The sequence below is a fragment of the Mastomys coucha genome, unplaced genomic scaffold (assembly GCF_008632895.1).
Source record: "Mastomys coucha isolate ucsf_1 unplaced genomic scaffold, UCSF_Mcou_1 pScaffold6, whole genome shotgun sequence".
NCBI classification, from domain to species: Eukaryota; Metazoa; Chordata; class Mammalia; order Rodentia; family Muridae; genus Mastomys; species Mastomys coucha.
In genome coordinates this window covers 101,100,804-101,126,807 of record NW_022196912.1, presented here as the reverse complement: position 1 = coordinate 101,126,807, position 26,004 = coordinate 101,100,804, and the positions used below count along the sequence as shown (strand labels likewise).

At 46.8% G+C, this 26,004-nt stretch overlaps 2 protein-coding genes across 11 annotated transcripts in view; one reads left to right on the top strand and one right to left on the bottom strand.

The window, feature by feature from the left end:
* Window positions 1-9,717, top strand: part of Tgfb3 (transforming growth factor beta 3) — a 23,009-nt gene extending 13,292 nt beyond the window's left edge. The window contains exons 4-7 of the mRNA XM_031356345.1: window positions 3,672-3,779; window positions 5,388-5,559; window positions 7,414-7,567; window positions 8,539-9,717. Coding sequence (XP_031212205.1) covers window positions 3,672-3,779; window positions 5,388-5,559; window positions 7,414-7,567; window positions 8,539-8,697 — 593 coding nt within the window. The 3' untranslated portion in view covers window positions 8,698-9,717. The remainder of the gene's footprint in view (window positions 1-3,671; window positions 3,780-5,387; window positions 5,560-7,413; window positions 7,568-8,538) is intronic.
* A 3,120-nt stretch (window positions 9,718-12,837) lies between these two features.
* Window positions 12,838-26,004, bottom strand: part of Ttll5 (tubulin tyrosine ligase like 5) — a 233,455-nt gene continuing 220,288 nt past the window's right edge. For 5 of the 10 annotated variants that reach the window (XM_031356632.1, XM_031356633.1, XM_031356631.1 and 2 more), the window contains one exon: window positions 12,838-13,450. Coding sequence is in view for 3 of the 10 variants with exons in the window: in XM_031356636.1 (XP_031212496.1) it covers window positions 13,428-13,450 (23 nt within the window). In the remaining 7 variants the exon portion in view is untranslated. The remainder of the gene's footprint in view (window positions 13,451-26,004) is intronic. The other 5 variants (XM_031356634.1, XM_031356637.1, XM_031356635.1 and 2 more) reach the window with 2 other exon arrangements.

Here is a 26,004-nt window from a genome sequence, read left to right as displayed (position 1 = left end):
CAGAAATCCACCTGCCTCTGCCTCCCAAGTGCTGGGATTAAAGGCGTGCGCCACCACCGCCCGACTTGAGTCCATATTTTTCTTGACTAATAATTAGAAGATTGGCCCTGACAGTATACCAGAGATGACCAGTAGCCACCCTTTGGTATGTGCTGTGCATGGTCTTCCCCATCCCCCAGTGTTCCCTGTGGGTGAGTCTCTGAGGTGACTCCCTCACTTCCAGGATATCCCGGACATTGTAAGTAGCCAAGTCTTCAAGCTCCCATCTACTGGACCTTGTTTGGTAACTGAGTTGACACACGGTAGGCTGGAGACCCTGTCCTGGCCATTTTAGGACTCAGCCAATGGTGCAACCAAGCAACTCTCATGCAGGCGGCGGCTCTCCACTAGGTGCTTAGCTTGGGCACCGAAGAAAAAAGGGGGCTGGGTGGAACTCATCTCTTAGTTTGCCTGTCTGATTTTAATCAGCACCACCTGGATTTCTTTGAAGCCCTGGGCACTTGGAGGGCTCCTGTTCACAGCTGCAGACCTCGATGAGAAGTGTGTGGAGAACATGCTTTCCAGTCTCCTTGAGCCATCCGAAAAAGATAATTCATAATAAAACCTGTGGGTCCCCCACCCACCACCCCACCACTGCCAACTCTGAGGTTTGTTTTTCATTGGAACCTTCAGTTCACACTTAGGCAAATTCTGCCTGCCCCTCCCTTCCCTCAGGGGGAAGTAGCTGAGGCCTTTGTTCATGAATCTCCTCAGAGTTCATGGCCCCACACCAGGCAGCAGACAGACTCCAGAGCTGGAGCAGCTGGAGGTGAGGATTGACGGGGACTGAGTCACACCTGTGGTTTAGGTCACTCAGGAAGCATCTGCTAGCTTTTGCGCTCCAGGTACCCAGCCTGAGTTCTGGCCTTCTCTGCAGAACAGAGGAGCCAGATCCTTCCATCACTCTGCTGGTACTCATACAGCCTGCAGAGCTTCTCTGTATGCAGAGCCAGGCTGGTAGGATGGACCCTAGTGTCACGATGCAGGTCAGCTGGCATGGTAAGAAAGCATGGGCGCTTTGCTGATCAATGAATGTAGGAGTTTTGTCTATGGTGCCTTTTGGGGCCTGTTCCTTGTCCCTGATCACTAGGTATGTAGTATCTCTGCTGGGAGTAGGGGCACACACTCCCAGGGGTGTGTAATTCCAGCACTAAGCTGAGGCAGGGGGATCATGAGTTCCAGGTTAGCCTGGGTTATATAGTGAGCCCTTACTTAAAACAAAATGTATAGCATGAGATCTCTTATCAGAAACCACAGGTTCTCTATCTGGATCTTGAAAGAATAACTTACGGATTGGATATCTTGGGCAAACTACTGAATAGCTCTAACCTCGGTGATCTCAGTGTTGTCTTTAGTTAGTAGGATTATCATAGAGACTAAATGAACTGTATTGCTGGCAAAATCCCACAGCAGTCAACAAATGTTCCTAATTGTCATCATCTCTACGTCATAGGCCAAGCTAGGCTACCCTCTAGTGCTGGCCACGTGTCCTTTGGCCTCTCCTTTTTCCAGCCCACCTGTATGTATCTTCACTTTCTAACAAGAAGAATCATAGAACTTGCTTACTCCAGTGCACTTGTGCCCCACCTTGGACATCCTTGAGCAGAAAACGCTGTGTGTTGCTCATTGCAGCTACTATGGCTTCTATCAGCTCTAAAATCACGTAGAGGCCTTTGTGTCTGGTCATGTCTTCTCCAGGGGAGGCTCAGCTGCCTCATTCTGTTGACTTGTTACCTTTGGGAACAGAGATCATCAAGCTTAACAGGTGCTTTTGAGGTTGTCCTTGGGACAGCACAGATCTGGTTGGACTCTGGGGTTTATGAAGGGAGTGAGAGTTTGTCTGAGTTCATGGCATCTGGACCCTTGGGATGCCAGGCTTCCATCATGGTGTCTTTGGTCATCATGCTTGTACCAGTTTGTCTTAGACAAGGGTGTTCTCTGATGACAAGAAATTTTAGGGGATATCAGGTTGGTCCTGAGGCTAGATGGTCAACCACTAAGGTGACTCCAGGAAATGGGAGACCAATCATCTCACTGAAATGTTAACCTAGAAAGGTCCATCTCTTGTGATCTCTCCTACACCAGCCATAGCTAGCTTCCACCCTGGGATCAACAGAGCTTGGATCCACCAAGATTGATTATACCAAACCCAATCTGGTTTTCTCTGCAACTATTTGATTAAGTTGAACTTTTCAGTTATTTTGTGTGCATGTATATGTACTTATATGTGTGTGTGTGTGTGTGTGTGTGTGTGTGTGCCTGTGTATATGTGTGTGCACAGACATATGGAAGCCAGAGATCATAGCCATCTACTTTGGTTTTGTTTGTTTGTTTTGTTTTTGTTTTGCAATACAGTCTTTCATTGTGATCTGGGTCTCACTGATTGGCTAAAATGGCTGCTCAGAGTGCCTCGGGGACCCTCCCAGCTCTGGCTCTCCAGTTCTGGGATTACAAGCATGTGTTAGCACTCTTGGCTCTTCACATGGGTTCTGGGAATTGAACTCTGTTCTCTTGCTTGCGCACCCCTGTAAAGACTGAACTATCGACCCAACCTTCACTTCCTTTTGTTTTTCCTTTTCTCTTTACTTCACTCAACCCTTTCCAGCACTGTATGTGCTGCTTTGATTTTGTTTGCCAAAACACCAGCCCCCAGCCAAGAACAGGAAAGGCCTGAGTTGACCTTTTGGCACTCACTGAGCCCTGCTGTCTACTCCCTTGAGCATTGTTCTCTAGAGCCATCAGTGAGAGACCGACGACTCCATGCTCACACCTGCTTTCCCCACACTGCTCACCTTGGGAGCCATCCACACAACCAACCTCCCATCATGGTGACAGGCTTTTCAAAGTAACTTCCATGTCATTTTTACCTCATGACATCTTGTTCCTTAGAGAAAAGATGACCAAATATAACCACATATAACCATAACATGCCTCTTACCTCCTCTGGAATAATCACTCACTTTCTTGGTCTCCATGGTGATGGTAGAAATGCTGTCAATTATGGACTCGGAGTTGTAGGTAGTGTGACTTCAGGGATTGATTTCTGACTCCTGTCACTCAGCTTTCCATTTTGTGCCCTTTAAAATTCCTTCCTACTCAGAAATTTCTCAGCTTCTCCCTTAGGGCATCCCCCCACATCCCCCCCATCCCTGCCTCTTCTTTCATCCAATTCAGCAGGTTGACTCAAATACCTTCTGTCTCAGAAGACATGGAGGAGATGCAAGCATTTCCTTCCCGTCTTGTGTCCTCACCATTTCGCCCCATGTATGTAGACAATGATCTCTTTTTTTTTTTTTCTGAGACAGAGTTTCTCTGTGTAGCCCTGGCTGTCCTGGAACTCACTCTGTAGACCAGGCTGGCCTCGAACTCAGAAATCTGCCTGCCTCTGCCTCCGAAGTGCTGGGATTAAAGGCGAGCGCCACCATGGCCCAGCAACAACCTCTTTCTATCATCCATTTTTTACACCCCACCTTCTTGTTCATAATGTAATGGAAATATGTGGAATGTGGCATCCTGTCCAGGAGGCTCACTCTGAGCTTTGTGAGCTCTTCCTGTTGCCTGTGACTCTCACTATTGCCCAGACTGCTTTGCCACTCAGTATTTCCCCCCTGACTCTGGGTCTTATTTTGCAGAGTCTAACCTGGGTCTGGAAATCAGCATCCACTGTCCATGTCACACCTTTCAGCCCAATGGAGACATACTGGAAAACGTTCACGAGGTGATGGAAATCAAATTCAAAGGTACTGATACTGAGGTATGGTGGGATGCAGGAACAGATAATACAAACCCAAGAAAAGGAACCAATTTCCTTTGTAGAGATGGCTGAGTGTTCCACACTTGGGTGATTTTGTTTTGTCCTCAAAGCACTGAGCGTAAGCATTCCATCTAAGTTAGCATCTAAGAGGCAGCGGGATTCTGAGGAGTGGAGAAATCCTGCAGGCCAGGTGTCCAGGGAACTAGGCCAAGAGTGCCTCTTTCAGAAGCTCAGTCCGCAACTGAGGTAAGATTGCTCAGTAAATGACAGCCGCCTTCCCCTGTCCTCAGGGAAATGAACTCCCGTGGGCCTGAATGTGAGCGCCCTGCTTACCGAGCTGCAGATGCTGCTGGGCCTGCCTTCCTGACCCTTGCCCAGCAACAGTCTGGGTTCGGATGGTTGCTTCCTGGCTTGAGCGGTTGACCGTGGGCATTTGTATAGAGTTGGTGCTGGAGTTTGAGTCTCTTCACGGTTTCTAATATAAATGCAACTTCCTGGGGTTCAGGGGAGCTTTGTTTTCCTTTCCTGTCTCCATTTTGGGCACCTGAGAAGTGGGGTGACCGGGATTATTTGGAGAGATTGAAAGGATGCTCTTGGCCTAGCATAGACCTTGGGTCTGGGCCTCGGTCATCCCTTACTCTGCATGGGCTTGACTTCAATCCCTTTCCATATTTATTTTTTAAAGCTAAGATTTTAACATCTTAGCCCCAGTGCCTAACCACATCCTCACATACAGGTTAGGCTAAGGTGTTCCACACCACCTCCATAATTTTGTCCCTTGTGCATAAAGACTTTGTAAAAAGGGTACCACACACCTAGGGCTCCTATTTATCCTACACACCCAAAGCCCCTTCCTAAGATCCAAGTTCCTCATGGAAGTGTGAATTAGATTCCAAGCGTCCTTGCCCTGGTAAAGATAGTCAGTAGCCAGTGGTTGTCCTTCACAAAGGAGATGCCTGGGTAGAACAAAGCCTTCTGATTCAGGCTCTGGTCTTTTTTTTTAGCTGAATCTGGGCTCTCTTACAGAGCTTGTCTAACATTCTATTGCCTCATCTGAACTTCTCTAAAGCCCCAAGCTTGATATGAATGGCAACAGTTCTGAAGTCTAGCTTCTTTGGCTTCCATGGAGGCTATCGCAAACTGCGGCACCTTACGTTGTTAGGACTTCTGTAGTATCATGACTAATTCAGATTCTATCAGGGAACCCAAACCCTAAGGTTCCAAGCCTCAGAACCCCAAAGTATCTGACAGGTACCCACCAAGTGCTGGGGACACTCATGACTCCATGAGGGAGCCTAGGATGCCTCCATTCCTGAAGGTGATGTAGTCCTGTGCAGGAGTTGTGCAGGCATCTGGTTGGTTGTCTAGAAGGGTATCCGTGGTCACCACTGAGTGCTTCTGACACTGGTTGCCCCCCTCAGTCTGTGCCTTCTTGGGAGTGGGGATGAGACTTGCCCTGTGCCTTCCTCCCTCACAGACTGTACTGTCCCTCATCTTGACCGGGCAGTGATGGGCTAGGATGGGGTGTGGAAGCAATCTGCAAGGGTACTGCTTGCGTTTAGACAGGAGGTTGTGGCCTCGCTTCCCTTTGCAGGAGTGGACAATGAAGATGACCATGGCCGCGGAGACCTGGGGCGCCTCAAGAAGCAGAAGGATCACCACAACCCGCACCTGATCCTCATGATGATTCCCCCACACCGACTGGACAGCCCAGGCCAGGGCGGCCAGAGGAAGAAGAGGGCCCTGGACACCAATTACTGCTTCCGGTGAGCCTTGGCCCCCTAGGGGGTGAGGCCAACCTTCCATCCTGTGGTACTGGCTTGAGATCTGAGTCCCACTCAGCCAAGGGTCCCTGATGCTTGTCACAGATGTGTCTAGGAGAGAAGAATGGAAGTCTTTTCCAAACTTCTTGTTTTTCTGGGAGCCGGGTATATTCAGTAGCCTGGCTCCGGTCAGGTCTGGATAAAGTGAAGAAAAGCATGAGGAAGAGAATCTGGGATGCTGGAACTGGGGAAGGCTTCCTCGCAGTCTTCCCGTTTGAAGTACTTGTAAGATGTGTCTGGAGGGGGCTCAGGGGGGACCCTAATGTAGGAGTCCATTGAAAAAGTGCTTGGCTCCCTACTGTGTTGCTTTCTTTCCCATGGCTGTGATAAAATACTCTGACAAAAAATAGCATAAGGGAGAAAGGGCTTATTTTAGTCACAGTTCTACATCACATCAGGGTTTATCAGGGGCTTGAAGTAACTGCTTCACATTATATTCAAAAATAGAAGAAGAAAAAAAGGATGCACGTTAGTGTTCAGCTCATTTTCTCCAACTCACACTCTCCTGCCTAGGGAATGGTGCTACCCGAGTGGGCGGGTCTTCCTGAGGCAATTCAAGTAATTAAGAAATCCTCCATAGGCATGCCCAGAGGCTCTTCTCATAATTGTGGATTCTTTCAATTGACAATTAATAGGATCCATCACATCTATGCAGGGCTAGAGGGTGCTACTGGATGGGGAAGATAGGGACAGTCTCCATCCACAGGGGAGCTCTTGGGCTCGAGAAATCACCCATGACTTCAGAAGGAACCTGCCCTATACAGAGGCTGCCTCTCTTCATTATGAACAGCTGCACTGCTCACAGATATGGGAAGGGTGAGGAGGCCTACATCCCAGGAATAAATGACATTGGGAAGGGGTCTAAAGGATGTTCTTGCAGACTGGGAGCTGGGAGTACACCCATGGACACAGGAAAGGCTGGGTGGGGTTTGAACACTCAGTTCATTAGGTCCATTCTGTGTGTCCATTTGTCAGCCAGGGTGAATGAATGCTCTTGGCTGTGGACAACAGTGACTAGGCCCTAGAGGGTTTCTTGTAGCAGGCTTAAGGTTGGTCTGGCTGTTTGATTTTGCCCTTGAAGAGATGGGTGTTCTGATCTCACCTGGACTACTTCCTGCATGGGCCCTTCTTGCCTGTGGTCATGGGGGTTTCTAGAATTCCAGGTGACTTGTCCGTGCTTAAGAAAAAAGAGGCATGAGCCAACAGCCTTCCTCTTCCAGCTGTTACTTTTCTAAATAATCAAGGATCATTGCCAGAGCTCGTCCGACTCACATTCTGCCAACCTCTCTAGTTCTGACTGGCCATTAATTAAGTCACATGGCTGCCCCTGCCTTCAAGGGTGGCCAAGAAAATGAGTTTCCCTGGAATGGGAGGAGTCAAAGATGACGGAATTGAAAATGGCTATTTAAAAGATAAACAACGGAGTCTGCATGGTTCAGTCTTAAAACCTACAAGAAGATTTTGATCACTAGCTGCCTTTGGAAATAGTGAGTTGCTGGTGTCTTCAGAGACCTGTTGAGGTCAAGGGTCTGTGCCTACAGGATGAGGAGGGGCTGCCAAATGGAGTTTTGCAGACAACAGGATTGGAGGGGCTTGCTAGTCCCTCCCAGAGAGTGGGAGTCATGGCTGTAACCAAATGCAATTGAACCTGGGATTCAATGGACTAGAGTTACCTCCCAGGATGGCCTCTTATAATGGCAGAAGTGCCTCAGTGGGAGGGACAGGAAGACACATATGAGACTTCTTTTATCATCATGTTCCCTTTTGGTTGATTTCCTGTATATGTTTTCGTCATAGCAACCTGGAGGAGAACTGCTGTGTGCGCCCCCTCTACATTGACTTCCGGCAGGATCTAGGCTGGAAATGGGTCCATGAACCTAAGGGTTACTATGCCAACTTCTGCTCAGGCCCTTGCCCATACCTCCGCAGTGCAGACACGACCCACAGCACGGTATGGAGCTAGGTGCATACTCTTTGGGTAATGGGGTTCCACTGCCCAGGCTACTTGCCAGTATGAGCGAATGAAAGATTGAATGTTGTATGAGTGGTAATCCTGGATGAGAAAATCCTCGTAACAATGTTCTGATCTTGGCAGGCTGGCCCAGTTCTACTCAGTTGCATTCTGCAATTTAAATCCCTACCTTTGGGGCTAGTACAAGGGTAAAAAGTATGTTTAGTGTGTGCAATGCTCTGGATTTGGTCTCTAGCAAACACACTAACCTGGACATGCACACAGTCACGTGCACACACATGCAGAGTTCCCACCATAGTTTCAAGAATCCTTTTTATTTACTTTGTCTAAAGCTTTTGTGCCATGGACATTATTCAACTGTCACATGTTGCCCTGTGTCACAGATGTATGCACCTGGTTGGTGAGATTCGGGGCCCAGAGAAGTTTCCACCTCGGTCAAGACAACATAAAACATGTAGGAAAGAATAGCAATAGAAAGAGGGGAGGGTCTGTAGCCTCTGCAACCTGCCTTCCTCAAGTGGGATGCTGAGCAAGGCAGTAAGCTGTGAGCCAGTTCTAGACAGCACATCACTGTTACATCCTGTCTGGGGCGCACATTCTCACAACTACTAAAAGTGCCAAGGCACTGGTGAGTGAGAGCATTTCCCACCGATGTGGAAACTTACAGAAAGGAAGACCTTTTGCAGGAGTTTCTTAGCAATTGCAAATCAACTGCACTGTTGGATGCTTCAGTTAGGAACATAATCGAGTCCATGGGTTATGCCTCCTGCCACAATGGATGACTGCAGCTGGGCTCTTATCCAGGCTGTTCCCACAATCCCTTTTAAACAGATCTCTGTGGCTACTCTGCCTACTTAGGGTAGTCCCTCCCACCCCACAACTTGTATAGTTTCTGGGTCACAGGCTCAAGACTTGGCTTTTTCCTGCTAAATGTGTGACTTCACCCACAGGTGCTTGGACTATACAACACCCTGAACCCAGAGGCGTCCGCCTCACCATGCTGCGTGCCCCAGGACCTGGAGCCCCTGACCATCCTGTACTATGTCGGCAGAACCCCCAAGGTGGAGCAGCTGTCCAACATGGTGGTGAAGTCGTGTAAGTGCAGCTGAGGCCAGCCTGCCACAGAGAAGGGGAAACTGCCACCACTGACTGCTGCTCCTTGGAAAACCAAAGTGACAGACCTCACCCCAGAGGCCTGGAGTCCATAAGCCCTGGCTCCCGGCGGTAGGCCGAGAGGGAGGCTTCCTTCTGGAACATTTCTTTCTGCTAACTCTGAGAATCACTGTGGTAAAGAAAGTGTGGGTTGGTTAGGGGAAGGCAAACTGTTGAGAACATGGAATTTCTGTGGTGCAGGCAGAGGTGGTGATGTAGAGGACGGATAGTGAGTGGACATTGTGAGTGGCAATGGGCCTGGGGCTACCCTAGGGAAGGTGAAGGCCAGACTGGAAGGCACTTCAGATCTGACGTCAGCTTTGCTCACTGCAGTACATCTGCTCTAGGGAATCGGGATGTTGCTAGAGGTGGCAAGCAGTTTTCTTCAGTTTACCAAGCCAAGGTCCCCTGGAATCATATCTTGCACTGCCTGGAATTAAGGACAATCTGTTCTTTCTGCAAACTGTCTTTTCACCTCTATCAGCATCATGAGTCATCACAGATAATATAATTAGTTTCTGGGCCAGCAACTAGCTATCTCAGGTCCCTTAGAGATGCTGGACTCAAAGGCAGAGGTCAGAATTGGTTCTCTCATATATTCCCTCGGGGCCCCTCCTTCTGCCTTCCTTCTTGGCCATATTTTCCTTTGGACATTTGGCTAGACACCTTCCGGGTCAGGGTGCATTCTCCGGATTCTGGATCCACATAGCCTGGGGCATCAGGCATTATTTCCCTCTTACCCTAGACCCCGTGCTCCCCGGGTGTTCCTGGAAGCAGGTGCTGCATGCAGAGTATCCGGGGAGCCTCTCATGTCTGACATGATGACTCTGCCCCAGGTGCACAGACTGAAGTATAAAGACAAATACAAATATTACTCTCAGAATCTTTGTATAAATAAATATTTTTTGGGGAATCATGAATAATTTCATCTTCTGGAAGGTTCTTCTAGAACAGTAAAAAACTCATTCTAAGGTGTATGTTGGATTCTGTAAACATTCTTTTAATTGCACATTGGCATCTACTCACCAGAGATAACTGGAATGCAGGCAGAGCATCTCTCCATCATTGTTTAGGATGAGTACACTGGGCTCACTGTGCTGCTGCTAGCATCTGAGAAAACTGCACTACTGTCAGGGCACACTTCCTCCTGCATGGCACATAATTCTCAAACATAGAGGCAATGGCTTAGATGTGTAAACATTTATACTAATCTGTGCCTGGGAGAGACCATTCAGTGGGTTAAGTGTCTACGAGTTTGGTTCCCTGGCACCCACACAAAATGGAGGCATATTAGTTCCCATCTAGAATCTCAGTCCTGGGGAGGGTGAAGTGGAGGGGACAGGGGAATCTTGGAGGCTCTCTGGCCAGTCAGTCTAGTTGAAGTTACAGGTTCCAGGGCCAATGAGAGATCCCGTCTCAAGAAATAAGGGGGAAAGGAGGCAACTCTAGCCTCCATGTGTGTGTTCATGGGGAGGGACCCCTGCCCCCCCCACACACAGAAAAAAAACAGTCATCCAATCTCTGGACAACTGCAAGGTGCACAGGCTTGCATGTAGAAATTTGCCATTTAAGTTTCAATTGAAACGCTACACGCCACCAATTATGGAAATTTCACCTTTGCCTCCAAATCACATTGATCATTAAAGAAGTCACCTGTGGCAAATAGCCCCAAGTAAGGCAAATTTTATTATCAGAGGCAGATGGTGGGCCTCTCTAGGGGCAAGACACCCAGGGTAATTCGGAATTCCACTGTGGCTCAGCATTCATCTTCGGCAGCATCTTTGAAGCGGGAGCCATCGGAGCAAGGAATCCCATCGTCTTAGCAAGCTCTTGAAAGCCACCAGCCTCCAGCAAGTCCATGAAGGTATAGGTACTGCTGTCTGAGCGAAGCTCAAGTCTGTAGGTTGAGGGATTTATGTGCACACACCTCTGTATGAGTGTGTGCATGTGAGTGTGTGTTCTTACTTTAAGACTGAACTCCTGAGCTCGGTCACCAAGACTGCCTCTGTTCTCTGTCCATGGCCAACCAATTTATCCAGTGGCCCATGTCCCTGGATTGAAATCCTGGCTGTGGAAGTGCTCTGGTATATGTGTGTGCACATGTATGCACATGCATGTGTGGTGGAGGGAGCAACATGCTGGCATGTCAGCCATGGGGTAGCTGCTGCCATCTACCAGTCTATTTTATTGTAAAGACAGACTATTACTATGTAGCTCTGGCTGTCCTGAAACTCATGATGTAGACAAGGATGGCTTTGAGTGCCTCTGCCGGAGCCTTGGGACTTAAGGCACGTACTACCACACTTGGCCCAAGTACTACTGTCTATTAACTGTGACCCTTATCCTCAAACTTAAGTAGGTGTGAAGATTAGTTCTTGTGTCCACTAGAAATGTACTATTTGGGCTTAAGAAATGGCTCAGGGCAGAGGACTGGCAGCTCTTCTTGGGGACCAGGGTTTGATTCCCAGCATCCTCCCATCTGTGGCTCATGCTCCAGAGGATATGGTGTCCTCTTCTGGCTTCCATGGGCACCAGGCACACACATATGGAACATGAAGTTACATGCAGACCACACACATACACACATACACACACACACACACACACACACAACTTAAAAGAAATCTAAAACAAACAGAAATAACATTTAATTTTAGGCTGAGGCCCTAGAGGTGTGCTTTCCACTGGGGCAGGGCCCAGGCTGCCTGCATAAATTACCTTTGGGGAAACAGTGTACTGCATCAGACACTGGCCCTTTCTAGCATCAATAAGGATGTGGGAAATAAGATTTCTGTCCCTTTAAGCCTGCCTCCCAGGGTCCTGCTACAAAGTTTGAACCAAGGCAGCTAGATATACTTCTTGAACCTTAATGACCTTAATGACCACATGGTGATTTCAAATGTTTTCATGCCAGACACCACTCATGTCAAGGAGCAGGTATGATAGAACATACAGGAAGGTCTGGTGTCTGGCTTTCCCTTTCCATGGCTGCTCACAAGTGCTAGAGCCATCAGAGCCATTTGTTTTGGGGTGCGCAGTAAGACTGGAAACAACACCCCTAGAGGAGGAGGAAGGCTAGGATGATCTCTGGTTTATAGCCAAGTCCAGTGCCAGAAAGAACACCTTGGAAGCATTGTGTATGGCAAGGCAAGACTGGCTTGGGCCCTTGGTGGGCAGAAAGGATGGAGCCTGAGGATTCCTTCTGACTGGGTGCCTAGGGCTAGTCCAAGCAATACAGCTGTTAATGAAGTTCTCGTCCCAAGATCATGCATGGCCTCTACTCCCTTTGTTGCGAGATCTGTGTGTGAACTTCCAGAACCTTTTCTCCAACTCTATAAATCAGAAGGGGGCTATACAGGAATCAGAATCTGTCTTCTATTCAACTCAAACCAGTGGGCAGTTATGATGGCCCCAGGACTACATGTTTCTCCTGCTCTCGAGAGTCCGCATTGTCTACTGTGCCTGAATCTAATCCATGCACTGAAAAGACAAGCAAGTCCCCCTTTCTGTCTTCACCTTCCTCCCTCTTCTTCAGTTTCTTGAGACAAACTCTCAGGGATTGTCTTCCAGGCTGGTTTCGAACTTACTACATAGCATAGCCTAGCCTGGTGTCTAGCTCATGGCAATCCCCCTGCCTTCCTCATGCCGGGATGATAGGCAAGGGCCACCACATAGGCCCATCGGCCTTCTAAGGTGTCATTTTTCTGTTTGGATTTCAACACTGTCTAAGGGAGCTGTCTTGAAAGCCCCCAGACGGCAGTATTTGGCACTCGCCCAGAAGAACTGCATGGGGAAGCTGGGGGCAACTGGGCACATTCACACCCTCTCCCCTGCCTCTGAGGACTACAATGACTAAGTCTGATGGAGGACAAGCAGGGAGTGGGGACACCCAGCAGCTCCTGTGTGGGAATTGGTTGCTCTGGGAGCTAGCCTGGCCCCAGCATCTGCTTAAAGGTTCTTGATAGCTCCAGTTCTAAAATGAAAACTGACAAACTGTCCAACAATGAAATATTAAACAAGATGAAAAGTTGGTTCCATTTTAGCCCTGAGAAAGAATATTGACTGGTAGAAAATTAGTGAATAGAAAAAAAAGGAAAGAAAAGTTGAATTACTTTATTAATCTTAGAAGTCAGTAATTCCAAATGGCGCCTGTATCATGGCAGCCACCTACTTGCCTCCCCTCTCCGGGAACCGGTGCTGTTGGCTCCCCACCCTCCACACTCGGGAAAGGGAAGATCAAGTTTGGTGGTTGATGTTGGGATCTGAAGCTTGTACAAAATAAAATAAACTTAATATTTCAATCTGGAAAAGAAGCAAAAGCCAGATGCAAATAGCCAAAGAGCCTCTTTTATATCATCTGTGAGCAGCAGGAGGAGAGACAGAAGGGACCTAGCAGGGGAGGGAGTCGGGCAGGGAAAGGCACACTCTGAAAGGTGCTCTGACGGGGACACGCATTAGGCGACAGTCCCCACTGCCAAGTCTCATCCAAACCCACAGGGTCTGTTTCCCTGTTGTCCTGATAAAAGTCTGGTTTGGCTGATAGCAAGCATCTACTGTCACTTCTGCTTAAAGGCCTTGGGGACTTAGGCAGCAAAAAAATAGTATGGACCCCTCACAGCACCGTGGAGGCTTAGCCTCCGTCGCTCCCAGGAGCGCAGCAGGTTCTTCTTCCCTTGGAATCTCTGGTTCATCTGTCAGTGTGAGCAGGATCTGGAAAAAGAGTGTCAAGCAGTCAGTGACTGAAGGGCTCTTCTCCATCTGACAACAAAGAGGAGCTGTCCCTAACAAAGGAAGCTCACCCAGAGCACAAACTAATTTTAACTGCTGCTCAAACCCATCCTAAAACATTTGTGTTCTGTTGCTGCTGCTTTCTGGGCGACTCTGGTTCCTCTTGCTGGAGGTTAAAAACCATTTCCTTTTGTTTTCTTGACTACTCTGTAAAGAGACTGGGTCTTACTGTGCTGTCCAGGCTGACCCTGACCTCCAAGGCTCAAGCAATCATTTTAATTTCTCCTCATTATGCTCAGTGATGACCTTTGGTAGTCCCAGGTACACATGAAGCTGAGGCAGGAGGATCACCTCAGCCTAGACATTCAAAGTCAGCCTTGTGGCAACAACAGTTAGACTCCTCCAACCAAAATAAACAAACTTTAACACTCGCACTCCCTCTTCTTGTTTATAAATTGAAGATACCAAAAGTGTCCACCTTTTCAGAGCGCAGGGTCAGTGTCAGCATTTTCAAATTGTGAGGTAAAAGTCCCATATGTCCCTTTGAGATCTGAATCCTCTGTCAGGTTGACAGCCACCGCCCTGCCTCGGAGCCACCCCCATCCTCACTTCATGCTCCTAGCACCTGCTCCTCCCCCTGCTTCTGGAAAATTATTCACTAAGGAACCAGTCAGACACTCCCTGGTCTTTCCCAGTTGCCTTGCTCTGAATCCTATCCTTTCCTTGACTGCTTACAATTTAAAATAGGTTTAAGAAAGTTGTTTTTTAAAGATCAATTACTGACTATGTTTGTGGGGGAGGTGTATGAGTACTCGAACGCTCAGCAGCTCCTGTGTGGGAGTTGGTTGCTCTGGGAGCTGGCCTGGCCCCAGCATCTGCTTAAAGGTTCTTGATAGCTCCCGTTCTAAAATGGGCCGTCAGACTTCCCCTGGAGCTGGGCTCCACATAGTGGTAAGCTAACCCCCATGAGTGGTGCGAAACTTGAGGTTGATCCCTGGCACTGAAAAAATGACTGGCTGACTGACTGACTGAGTGAATGAATGAAATGACTGGCAGAAAGTTCTTCATTATTATCTCCCCCCACCCCCCATAGGGTTTCTCTGTGTATAGCCCTGGCTGTTGTCCTGGAACTTACTCTGTAGACCAGGCTGGCCTCGAACTGAGAAATCTGCCTGCCTCTGCCTCCCAAGTGCTGGGATTTAAGGTGTGTGCTACCACTGCCCAACCCATGATTATCTTCTTATTTCATTCTTCCCAAGTGTATCTGTTTTCCTTTGAGTGTGTGTTCAGGTGTTCATGGTGAAGGTCATAGGTCAATGTCAGGTGACTTCCTTCTTGGCTCTCAGTCTTTTGAGACAGGAATCCTGCTCTCTCTTGAAGCCCTATGACAGCATGTGAACGGTCCATCGTCCTGAGACATTTGCATCATCATCTTCTCAAAATGATCCGTTTCACATTTTTTCTTTCCTGACTTCCACTTACATATCTGTTAGGCTCTCTCAGCTGGCTTTCCACTGCCCTCCCTGGTCTGTACTCCAGATAATTTCTCTAAACACACCTCTGGGTCTAATGTGGATTCAGCCATCCCACCTCAATCACGTTTTCAACAGAATGAGCCACTTAGTTCTCCTGGAAGTATGCACGTCACAGTTCTGATCTATAGTTTACACTCATTTCTTTTTTTTTTCCCCTGAAACAGGGTTTCTCTGTTTACCCCTGGCTGTCCTGGAACTCACTCTGTAGACCAGGCTGGCCTAGAACTCAGAAATCCGCCTGTCTCTGCCTCCCAAGTGCTGGAATTAAAGGCATGTGCCACCACTGCCCGGCTTACACTCATTTCTTATTCTCTCCAGTTTCCCTGACCATGCAAGTGTTCATTTTGCATCACGTGGTGACTTTGGTATCAGTCTCTGTAGATCTAGAACTGGCTGTTTTGTTCACTTTTGCTCATAGGACTGTTCTATTATTTTAAACTATGACATCACACTTCTTAGAGTTTTACCTGTGGCAATTATTGAGAACTGCAGCAAGCAGACACCCAGCTTTTCTTAAGCCTGCTTTTCTATTTGTATGTTTATGGCCACATAGAACAGCACTACACTTGACACCATGATTTGCCATGAGAGTAAATGTCTCCCCAGACAGAGACTACTGCTGAGGCAGGAGCAGGCTCTGGTTCTTGCCCTCCAGGAGGCACAGAGCTTGGACAGCAGCACTGATGGGCTCTGGAGAACAACCCCATGTGCTTCTGTTTCTGGCCTAGTCTGGGCTCCCCCACAGACTGCTGGGACTTCTGGTACAATCCACCATGTAGCTCTCCCTACACTCTTGGAAGTGCAGAGGGCCATGTCTTGTACATTCTCACCATCCTGAGCACTTCTGTCCATTAAACATCTGCATAGGAGCTGCTTGGTAAATAGGTTACTGTGAGAAATATGGGAGACAATCAACAGCTGGTGCGTAAGAAACCTCTGACTAACACTACAAAGTAGGTCTGTGCAACCACTAGACGCTGATGTGCTGGATCCACATCACATATCAATCCACATATCTAGACCTGAGCTCCCATGGCCAGCTCAGCAGCTGTCTCAAGGGGAAAGACACCCATTTCCTAGGAGCTCAGGAGACTCACAGGTGCTCAGGAAAGGCAGGACTGTCACTTCTGTGCCATGAAGCAAGACTGAAACCTCAATCATAAACCTAAAATTGAATAAGTTTTTAATTTTAACTTTTTTTGCTTTGTTTTCAGGACACAGTTTCTCTGTGTATCCCTGGCTGTCCTGGAGGAACTCACTCTGTAGACCAGGCTGACCTCGAACTCAGAGCTCGCCTGCCTCTGCCTCTCAAGTGCTGGGATTAAAGGTGTGTACCACTACGGCCTGACAAATTTTGTTATTTTCAGTCTCTCAAGGTTTGATAAAGTTTGAAGCAAGGGAAATGTTTTTTTGTTTGTTTTTAAGACAGGGCTTTCCTATTATGTAGCCCTGCCTATGCTGCAACTCATAGAGATCTACCTGCCTCTGGTCCCAATGCTAGGATTAAAGGCTTGTACACCATGCTTAGCTAAAAAATGTATTTTTTAAGACTGAGTCCTAAGAATCCCATTCTGACTTTGAACTTGTTATACCAAGCTGAGAATGGCCTTACATTTCTGACATTCCTGCCTGTACTTCCCAAATGATGAAATTATAGGTATACACTACCATGCCCAGTTTATGGGGTGCTGGACTTTTTTTGTTTTGTTTTGTTTTTATTCATTTAAATGCAAAGATCTTTATCTCTTAGGTCAGTTCCTAAAGCCTTTCCAAGTGGTCAGAGGGGCCTGGTAGTGTCCTCTGGCATCTTTCTAGTTTGATGAGAAGGGAAGTGGACTAATCCCCCTATTTATAGCCTGAGTGACACTGGCAGGAAGGCACAGCTGGGGCGAGGGCCAAGATCTGCCCCTCACCTTCCCGGGCACCGTTCCAACCCTTAGGAATGAACAACATAGCCACACAAGAACATCAGATCCATTTCATGAAACCCTTCCCCGGGTGACACAGCTGCAAGGGGTTGCTCAGAGCTAAATCAGCCCTGGGGTAATAGGAAGGCAGTTGTGGGGCATGGGTTACCATGACCAGTGCCAGCTGGGAGCTGGCTTTAACTCCAAACCCTCCCAGAACCCCTTTAATTGTGAATGAACAATGATGGCACTTGGTCTAAGCCATAGATGTCAACACCAACATGAGCTCCAAGATGTTCTACTTGCAAATGTGTGAATAATTTTTTAGCACAAAGCTATTTTAAGGAACTATTGCTATTGTTTTTATACAATAAGCCTTTTTACTTGAGACAAAGTCTTTGCCCAGGCTGGCCTTGAACTCTTGATCTGTTCTAACCTTCCCTTGTCAGGATTACAGATGTGCACCACTCCACCAGGCTAATACTTTTTCTAGGAAAAATCACACATCATTTTTGAAAACACATTTGATTCTTACTAACCTGGTTTTCTTATTATAGTTTTCTTATCGTGGTTCCTTAATAGAACAACCAGGTAAATCTACTAATAAAATAACATCATGAAACAGAAATGTGTCTCTGGATGACTTTCCAACATGGCTGGGTGGAACATTTCCTCCTGTCTCTGCACGTAGACAGTAATATCCAGAAGGAAGTCTATTTTACATGTGTGTCAGTGGGATCCAGAGGGAAGTCTATTTTACATGTGTGTCGGTGGGATCCAGAGGGAAGTCTATTTTACATGTGTGTCAGTGGGATCCAGAGGGAAGGCCACTTTACATGTGTGACGGTGAGATCCAAAGGGGAATCTATTTTACATGTGTGGCAGCCTTTTTTTTTCTGGCACGAGGATATTTAATATCTACCCTTTTATGAAAATTTAAAAATTGTCTAGCTGATCTAAATTAAACTTCTTGGGTTCTAATTCTGTGATGTGATATGGTGTCAGCTTTGAAGCATAATCTACCTAAGTATATCTGATTATTTCTGTCCATATATACAAATTTAGACTTGTGGCTGGGTGTGGTGGTGCACGCCTTTAGTTTCAGCACTTGGGAGGCAGAGGCGGGTGGATCCTAGTGAGTTTCAGGATAGCCAGGGTTGCACAAAGAAACCCTATCTTAACAAAAAAAATTGTAGAATAATCATTGTAAGAATAATTATTTTATAAAAAGTTCTGACTCTGTGATGGCGAGGGACAAGCAGAACCATGATCTTTAATCTGACTGAAACATTTCTTCACATTTACTTTTGTGCATGTTCATGTCACAGTCCTGTGGGGGTCAGAGGACAGACTGGTGGTGGGCCAGCTCCTTCCTTCTACTCTGAGCTCAGGTAACTGAGCTTGGTGGCAAGTGCCTTTACCCACAGAGCCATTTCAAAAGTAAGCCTAGAATCTTATTTTTGCTACTTATGACTCTTTTGACTTTGGGCTTTAATGATATTTGATGTTTTAGCTCATTGTAGGGTGGAACATTTCTTCCTGTCCCTGCATGTAGACAGTAATATCCAGATGGAAGTCTATTTTACATGTGTGGCAGTGAGATCCAGAGGGAAGTCTATTTTACATGTGTGGTGGTGAGATCCAGAGGGAAGTCTACTTTACATGTGTGACGGTGAGATCCAGAGGGAAGGTCGCTTTACATGTGTGTCGGTGTATCTTTAGTGGGCTTTGAGAATGGAGTTTATGCAGTTGAGTTCACAAGAGCAGACTGCCATTAACAGGGATCCTGGCTGGATCCTGGCCTACTCTACAACAGTGACTTTGCATCTGTAAAACTCCAGCCCAGTCCACCATTGAATCACTGAGGGTACTGGGCACAGATCTGCTTCTCAAGATCAGAAAAGTGGGGTTTCAAGTGCAGAGGAAGGTTGGAAGTACACATAGAGACCGAGGTGGCCTTTAAAGTAAGACCACAATGTACCGTCAAAAAAGTCTTAAATGGTTATGGAACACACATGTTATGACTTGAACAGAGCCTGGTAACCTTCTCTTTCTATTCCATTTTCTCCACAGGGCTGGGGGCAGTTGATGGTTGTGACCCTGAGTATTCTAGTGCTGTTAGGCCAGCTCTCCCTGTAAAGCAAACACAAGCTCCAGCTTGTGGAATTCATACCACACCTGAATTCCAAGAACCAAGATGCTACTGACTAGGTCTTATGAACCTGAGTGTGACCCACTAACTGATTCAATGACCCACTACTGCTAGGTCATGACTCATAGTTTAAAAGTCTCTGCTGTGAACTGGGGCATGGTGATCCATGCCTGTAATCCTAGGCCTTAGGAAGCTAACATGGGAGGATCACCCTGAACTCTATGTCAGTCTGGTATACAGAGTGAGTTTTAGGTGCATCTTAACTACACAGTCTCTGTCTCAAACAAGAAGACAACAACCAAACAAACCAAAATACAAAATAAAAGACAAACCACTGTTCTCATGAGAGAACCATCAAATTCCTTAATAGGTTAGAGGAAGCTGAGAGAAGTGGTATATTCTATTCCAGAAGCAACTGAGGGAGATGGCATGTACTAAGGAGGCTAAGTTCCCAGGCATTGGAAGGGCCGAACTCATGTTCAGAGCTTTTCTGAAGACTTAGCCTCCAGTGACCCCAGGCCATCACCCTGAGCAGCTGGGATGTACATGCATAAACTCAGAGAAGCCAGTCTCTGTGCTTACGTTTTTCTTCTGTAATGTGAAAGTAACTTGACAAATGTCAGTGGCTACTACATGACACTGTTCCCAATGTTCAAAAGGGTTCTGTGGAGTATGAGTCACAAGGAAGTAATCTAAACAAAAAAATCTATCCCCAGACAATTTTTAAAAAGGCACCAGTGTCAGTATATTAGCTCAACAGTCCCTTTATCGTGTATTTCCAGGGTCTAAAATACTCAGATGTCTATAGAGGCCACCAGCTGGGCCTCCCCCAGGGCTCCTGCTCAGCCCTGGTCACTGTGTTGTTCTTCCTCACACTCTTTCCTTGGAAGTTTATCCATCCATAGCTTTAACCTCTGTAACGATGATGCTAAAAGATGCTCTAGGCTATGCCTGTCCCATCATTCGTAAGCTGATGCCGCATCCATTGATGATGCTAAAAAATGCTCTAGGCTATGCCTGTCCCATCATTCGTAAGCTGATGCTGCATTCGTTATAGCTCATTATCACAGCTGATTTCAGAAGCATGGTAAGGACTAAGGGACATCACAGTCATCAGAAGGGTGCCTTGAAGCAACCCCTCACCCACACTCCTGGAAGCAACCCCAATTAAACTCCTTTGGTGCCCCCCCCCCCACCAAAAGGACATGAAGTAGAGGGGACACTATTTGATAAGGGAAAAGTGGAGGTACAAGAAGGTGTAAGAGCATAGTGGAGAGTGGCTATGACCAAAATACATTGTGTGCACATACGAAGAAGCCACAGGAAATCCAGTAGTATGCACATAGTGCCCCTAGAAGATGATGAGCATTGATGAAGTCAGGGAAATGACTCTTGGGTATTGCTGGCAGAATGTAAAATGGTATCCCCTCTGTGGACACTAGCACCAGTCTTAATGGTCCTCAAAAACCTTAAAAATACAATTATAAGATCCAGTAACTCCACTCCTGTGTATATATGCAAAACAAACAAACACAGAGACGGAATAGATAATTACAGGGCTACGCTTACAACAACACTAACACAACAGCCAGAAGGTAGTAGCAACTCCAGTGTCCACTGCTGGATGAACAGAAAACAAGCCAAACAGGCATGTTCACACAATGGAGTAGTAGTCAGCCTGAAACAGGAAGGAAACTCGGATACATGTTATGACTCAGATGAACCCTAAGAATGTTATGCTAACTGAAATAAACCGGCCACAAAAGGTCAAACAATGCATGATGCCACTTATGTGAGGCTTCTAGTTAATAAAACCCATAGGGACGGAAAGCAGAATGACAGGTGTGGTGTAAAGAGCGTCAGTTAATAGGTTCAGGGAGGCAGTGTTGCAAGATGAAAAGTCTACACAGGGATGGTGGTGCTAGTTTCCTGACACAAATGTGTTTGACCCCACTGTACTGTGTACTGAACATGGGAAGAGTGGCAGATTTGTCTCCAGGCATAAAGGCTTATTGCTTGTATTATCTTGTTTAAAACCTATTCTTGCAGAAGGAAGACCAAAAGGTGGACATTTCATTCCTTCTTAAAAGGGGGAACCAAATACCCACAGAAGGAGTTGCAGAGATTAACTATGAAGGAAGGACAAGCCAGCCTAAATATAGCTATCTCCTGAGAGGCTCTGACAGTACCTGACTAATACAGATGTAGAGGCTCACAGCCATCCATTGAACTGAGTACACGGTCCCCAATGAAGGAGTTAGAGAAAGGACCTATGGAACTAAGGGGTTTGCAGCCCCTTAGGACGAACAACAATATGAACTAACTAGTACCCTCAGAGCTCTCAGGGTCTCAACCACCAACCAAAGACTGCCCATGGTGGGTCTGATTGTTCTAGCAGCATGTGTATAGTAGAGGATTGCAAATTCAATCATCAATAGAAGGAGAGGACCTCAGCTCTGTGAAGGTTCTATGCCCCAGTGTAGGGAAATGCCAGGGCCAATAAGTGGGAAAGGATGGGGTGGCAGGCATGGGGAGGGGGGAGGCAACAGGGGTTTGCTCTTGTTTTTGTTTGTTTGTTTGTTTTTTGGAGGGGAAACTGGAAAAGGAGAAATTTACATGTAAATAAAGAAAATATCTAAAAAAACCCCAAAAACCCAAAAACCTATTCTTGCAATATAGACTTTAAGAAGTCTGAAGTGGAACACAGGGGACTTCATTGTTTTGTCTGTCCCATGGACCTTCTTATTTGCTTATGGTTGGAACCCCTTTGGGAAATGTCCTATCCCCCTCCCCTGATATCAACTAGGTTTTTCTGGCTAGACTGGAAATAGTAGTTCTATCCTCCCTGGGTCAGTGGCGAGGTGGCCCACTTGGCCCAAGTCTACATCCCCTCAAGCATGGCAACTGCTTCAGGAGGTGGCCATGACATGTGAGCCAGGCCCTCAGTGCTGCCTTGAGAGATGCTCTTCCTCTGTAGAAAGAACAGAACAACTTTTCTTTTTGGTCTCCAGGCTATGAAGAATAAAGCTGGAGTTGCTCAAACCACACAGCCTCATGATGTTTCCACACAGAGAGAGCCATAGAAAGTAAGACCTAGGGAGGTGAGCAAGGCTGACAGGAAGGAAAGAAAATGAAGGAGAAAACGCATGAGGTGGAGAGGACAGAGACAGAGGACCCCAACATCCTTAGTTCTAGGATCCTGTGATGATCTGGAAGGGATCCCAACATGCTTAGCTCTAGGATCCTGTGATGATCTGGACGTGAAGCCCCACACACCCACTTTTGAACACTTGATCCCTAGCTGGTGCTGCTGTTATGGGAGGCTCCGGAACCATTTGGAGGTGGTGCCTTGCTAAGGAATTGGGTCACATGGTGAAGGGTGGGGTAGGCCTTGCATTTTATAAGCTGCCCCTGCTTCTGGCTCACAGAGATGTGAGGAGTCCCAAGCCACTCTCACCAGCCCCACCACACATTCCCCAGCATGCAGGACTGTGCCTCCCAGCCACACGTCAAAACAAACTTTTGTTCCTTTACACTGCTCCTGCCAGGTAATGTATTGCATCGATGAGAAAAGTAACAGATAGAAACAGTATAAGAACTCGCCATCAGCGTGAGCCAAACTTCTTTTGTGGCTGTTTTGAGTTGGGCCCAGCCACTTGCAACAAAATGCACTCTAGATGCCACTAGTGGAGACCCAGACGCCAGGATCATCAGAGAGAAGGCAAGAGCTGAAATCCTAAAGCAGCATCAATTGTAGAGTACAACGAAGGAGCTAAAGAAGGAGCTGACCCACAGCATCCCCACAAGAAGAGAGCCATTCTAATCCTTGCTAGGACAGAGTGCCAGTTGGCATTTGGTAGAAAATTAATCTTAGGATTAATTTTTAAAAATTATTTTTGGGCCACAGAGATGGTTCAGTAGTTAGGAATAGTTGCTGCTTTTGCTGAGGTTCCATAACTCCAGTCACACTGGGTCTGATGCCCTTTTCTGAACTCTACTGGTACCAGGTATGTGTGTGGTGCACATACATGATACATAATAAAAACATTTAAAAATTTAAAGGTGCATATATGAATTTAAAGTTTTATGTATAGTATATTTTGAACTCACGTTCAAAACTCATGAACAATCTGAGTTCAAAAGCTGTTACAGTAACTAGAATCTCATTTCTCTCAATACTTTTCCTTCTTTGTACATGAGGTGTGTGTGTGGGCAGTATCATATATGTATGCAGAAGTATCATGCACGGATGCTGGCATATTCCAATATGGATACCAGAAGAGGGCATTGTTCCCTATCGCTGTTCATTTGCACTTTTTTTTGAGGAAAGCCTCTCATCAAACCTATGTGTGCTGGCTAGGCTGGGCTCTTCCTGTTTCTGCCTACCAATGGTAGAGTTACACGTGTGTGTGGTCATGCTTGGTTTGTATGTGGGTGTCTTAGTTAGGGTTTTACTGCTGTAAACAGATACATGACCAAGGCAAGTCTTATAGAGGACAACATTTATTTGGGGCTGGCTTACAAGTTCAGAGGTTTAATCCATTTCATCAGGTGGGAGCATGGCAATACCTTGGCATGGTGCAGGAGGAGCTGAGAGTTCTCTATCTCCATCTGAAAGCTACTAATGGAAGACTTGACTTCCAGGCAGCTAGGATGAGGGTCTTAAAGCCCACACCCACAGTGACACACCTACTCCAACAGGGCCACACCCTCTAATTAGTGCCATTTCCTGGGCCGAGAATCTACAGTGGGTGCTAAGGGTTCAAATTCAAGTCCTCTTGCTTTCACAGCAAGTGTTCTTATCCTTGGCCCCCAAGAAGGGAAGGAAGGAAGGAAAGAAGGGTGGGTAGGAAAGGAAAAGAAAGAAGGAAAGGAAAAGAAGAAAGAAGAGATATTTAAAACTAATACATGTATGCATTAGTACAAACTAACAGTCAAACTAAAATAAAGCAGGCACCTGAGATGGCTTAGTTGGTAGAGGAGCTTGACAAGGCCAAGCCTGATGACCTGAGTTCCATCTTTGGATTCTATGATGGAAGGAGAAAACTGACTCTCTCACAAACTGCACAGAAATGTGTGTGTGTGTATGTGTGTGCATGTGTGTACACAAAATAAATAAATGTGATTTAAAGCCAATTGAACAAAACAGACCCACCATTTAAGTGTTTCTCTCTCCCCCAGGCTTTGCACTTCCATCTCCCAGGCAGGCAGCATCCTGGCTCTGACCTAGAGCCACACATACATGCCTTTCTCAGAACAGTCAGCCCACAAACAGGAACATGACTTACACTGTGCTTTGCTTTCTGTCCTTCTTCATTCTCTATTTAACAACATATCTCAGAAATTGTTCCTTATCCATAGAAACATCTACACTACCTAAGCACTCCTTAGGTAATCCATATGCAAATAAGTAATATCAAGATGGCTCTGTAAGATGGGTCTGGTGAGGTCTCCCAGGAGCTCACTCTTTAGTTCTATAGTAAGGAAAAGTAAAATGGCTCCTAGCACCAGTCTGTCATCTTGTCATCCTGCCACCAGAAGATAACAGGAAACAGCCTCTTCCTCTCTGAGCAGCAAGGCCCACCCAGGAGAGCCCACAGCCAGCCACAGCTAAACAGAGAGGAGGCCGAGCCTCAGGATGCTCTGAAAGAGAAAGGCACGATGGCCTGTCCGCATGTCAGTGTCCCTCAAGATCATAAAAAAAAAAAGTTTAACTTTGGTTGGGAACAGTGACCACTCTGCCACATGAAAAAAGCCATGTGACAAAGGATTCACTGCTAACGACATGTATGTATTGGTCTGCCTTACATTGCATAGTTGAGCTCCATTGCTGGGACTCCATAGAGAGAAATGCACCAAAAAAACCTGGCCACCACTGCTGATTCGTGTTTGCTGATTCGTGTTTGCCATCCTGACTCTAACGAACTGAATGCTGGTTTATCTGTGAAGTGTTTGCCGCTGCTGACCTGTGAACTGAGCTGCTGATTTCCAGACAACACAGATGGGATTTGCTCCAAGGAACCATTTCTTTTTTTTGTTTTGTTTTGTTTTTTCGAGACAGGGTTTCTCTGTGTAGCCCTGGCTGTCCTGGAACTCACTCTGTAGACCAGGCTGGCCTCCCAACTCAGAAATCCTCCTGCCTCTGCCTCCTAAGTGCTGGGATCAAAGGCATGTGCAACCACTGCCTGGCCAAAGAACCATTTCTAAACAGGTACACTTGCCCTGTATCCTTTCTTTTCTACTACCTCTGTTGGGTGGTGGGCTTGAAGGGAGGTTAAGGCTCACTTTTCTCACAGCTCTGGGGTTCAAGGTCAGGGTGCTGATAAGTTTGGCTTCTCTCCACTCCATGTGCTCCGTTCACTGGGTCTCTGCTGAGTGAGCACGTGTGGCTGGGGTTTCCTCTTCTAGGGGTCAGAAGGGAAGAGGGTCCGGTGGGACAGCTTCATTTTCATTTAATCACACAGGGAAGGGAGAGCTTCTATAGCTGAGATTCAGAAAGGCCCAACCTGACAAACGCACACAGACAGACAGACAGACAGACAGACAGACAGACAGACAGACAGACAGACAAGACAAGACAGACAAGACAGCTTTGGGAGAGGCACACACGGAGGCTGGCCAGCACCCATGAGAGTGAGAGCTTAGAAGCTGAGGTCAGAGTCCCTGGCTACCAGCTTGACTGCACTGCATGAGAAGCCTTAACCAAAGATGGCCACTGTACCAGGAAGCCCGAGCCACAGAAACCGTGAGGTAAGAGCCTCAAGTTTGTAAAGCCTGAAGTTTGGGGATAAAATTTGTTACACAATACTTACCAATGGATAAAAACTTATGCTAACCGCATATTTATGTGAAGAATAGTGTGGCTGTAGAGCCTCTCTGGGAAGGACAGGACAGTGTGGCTGTAGAGCCTCTGGGAAGGACAGGACAGTGTGGCTGTAGAGC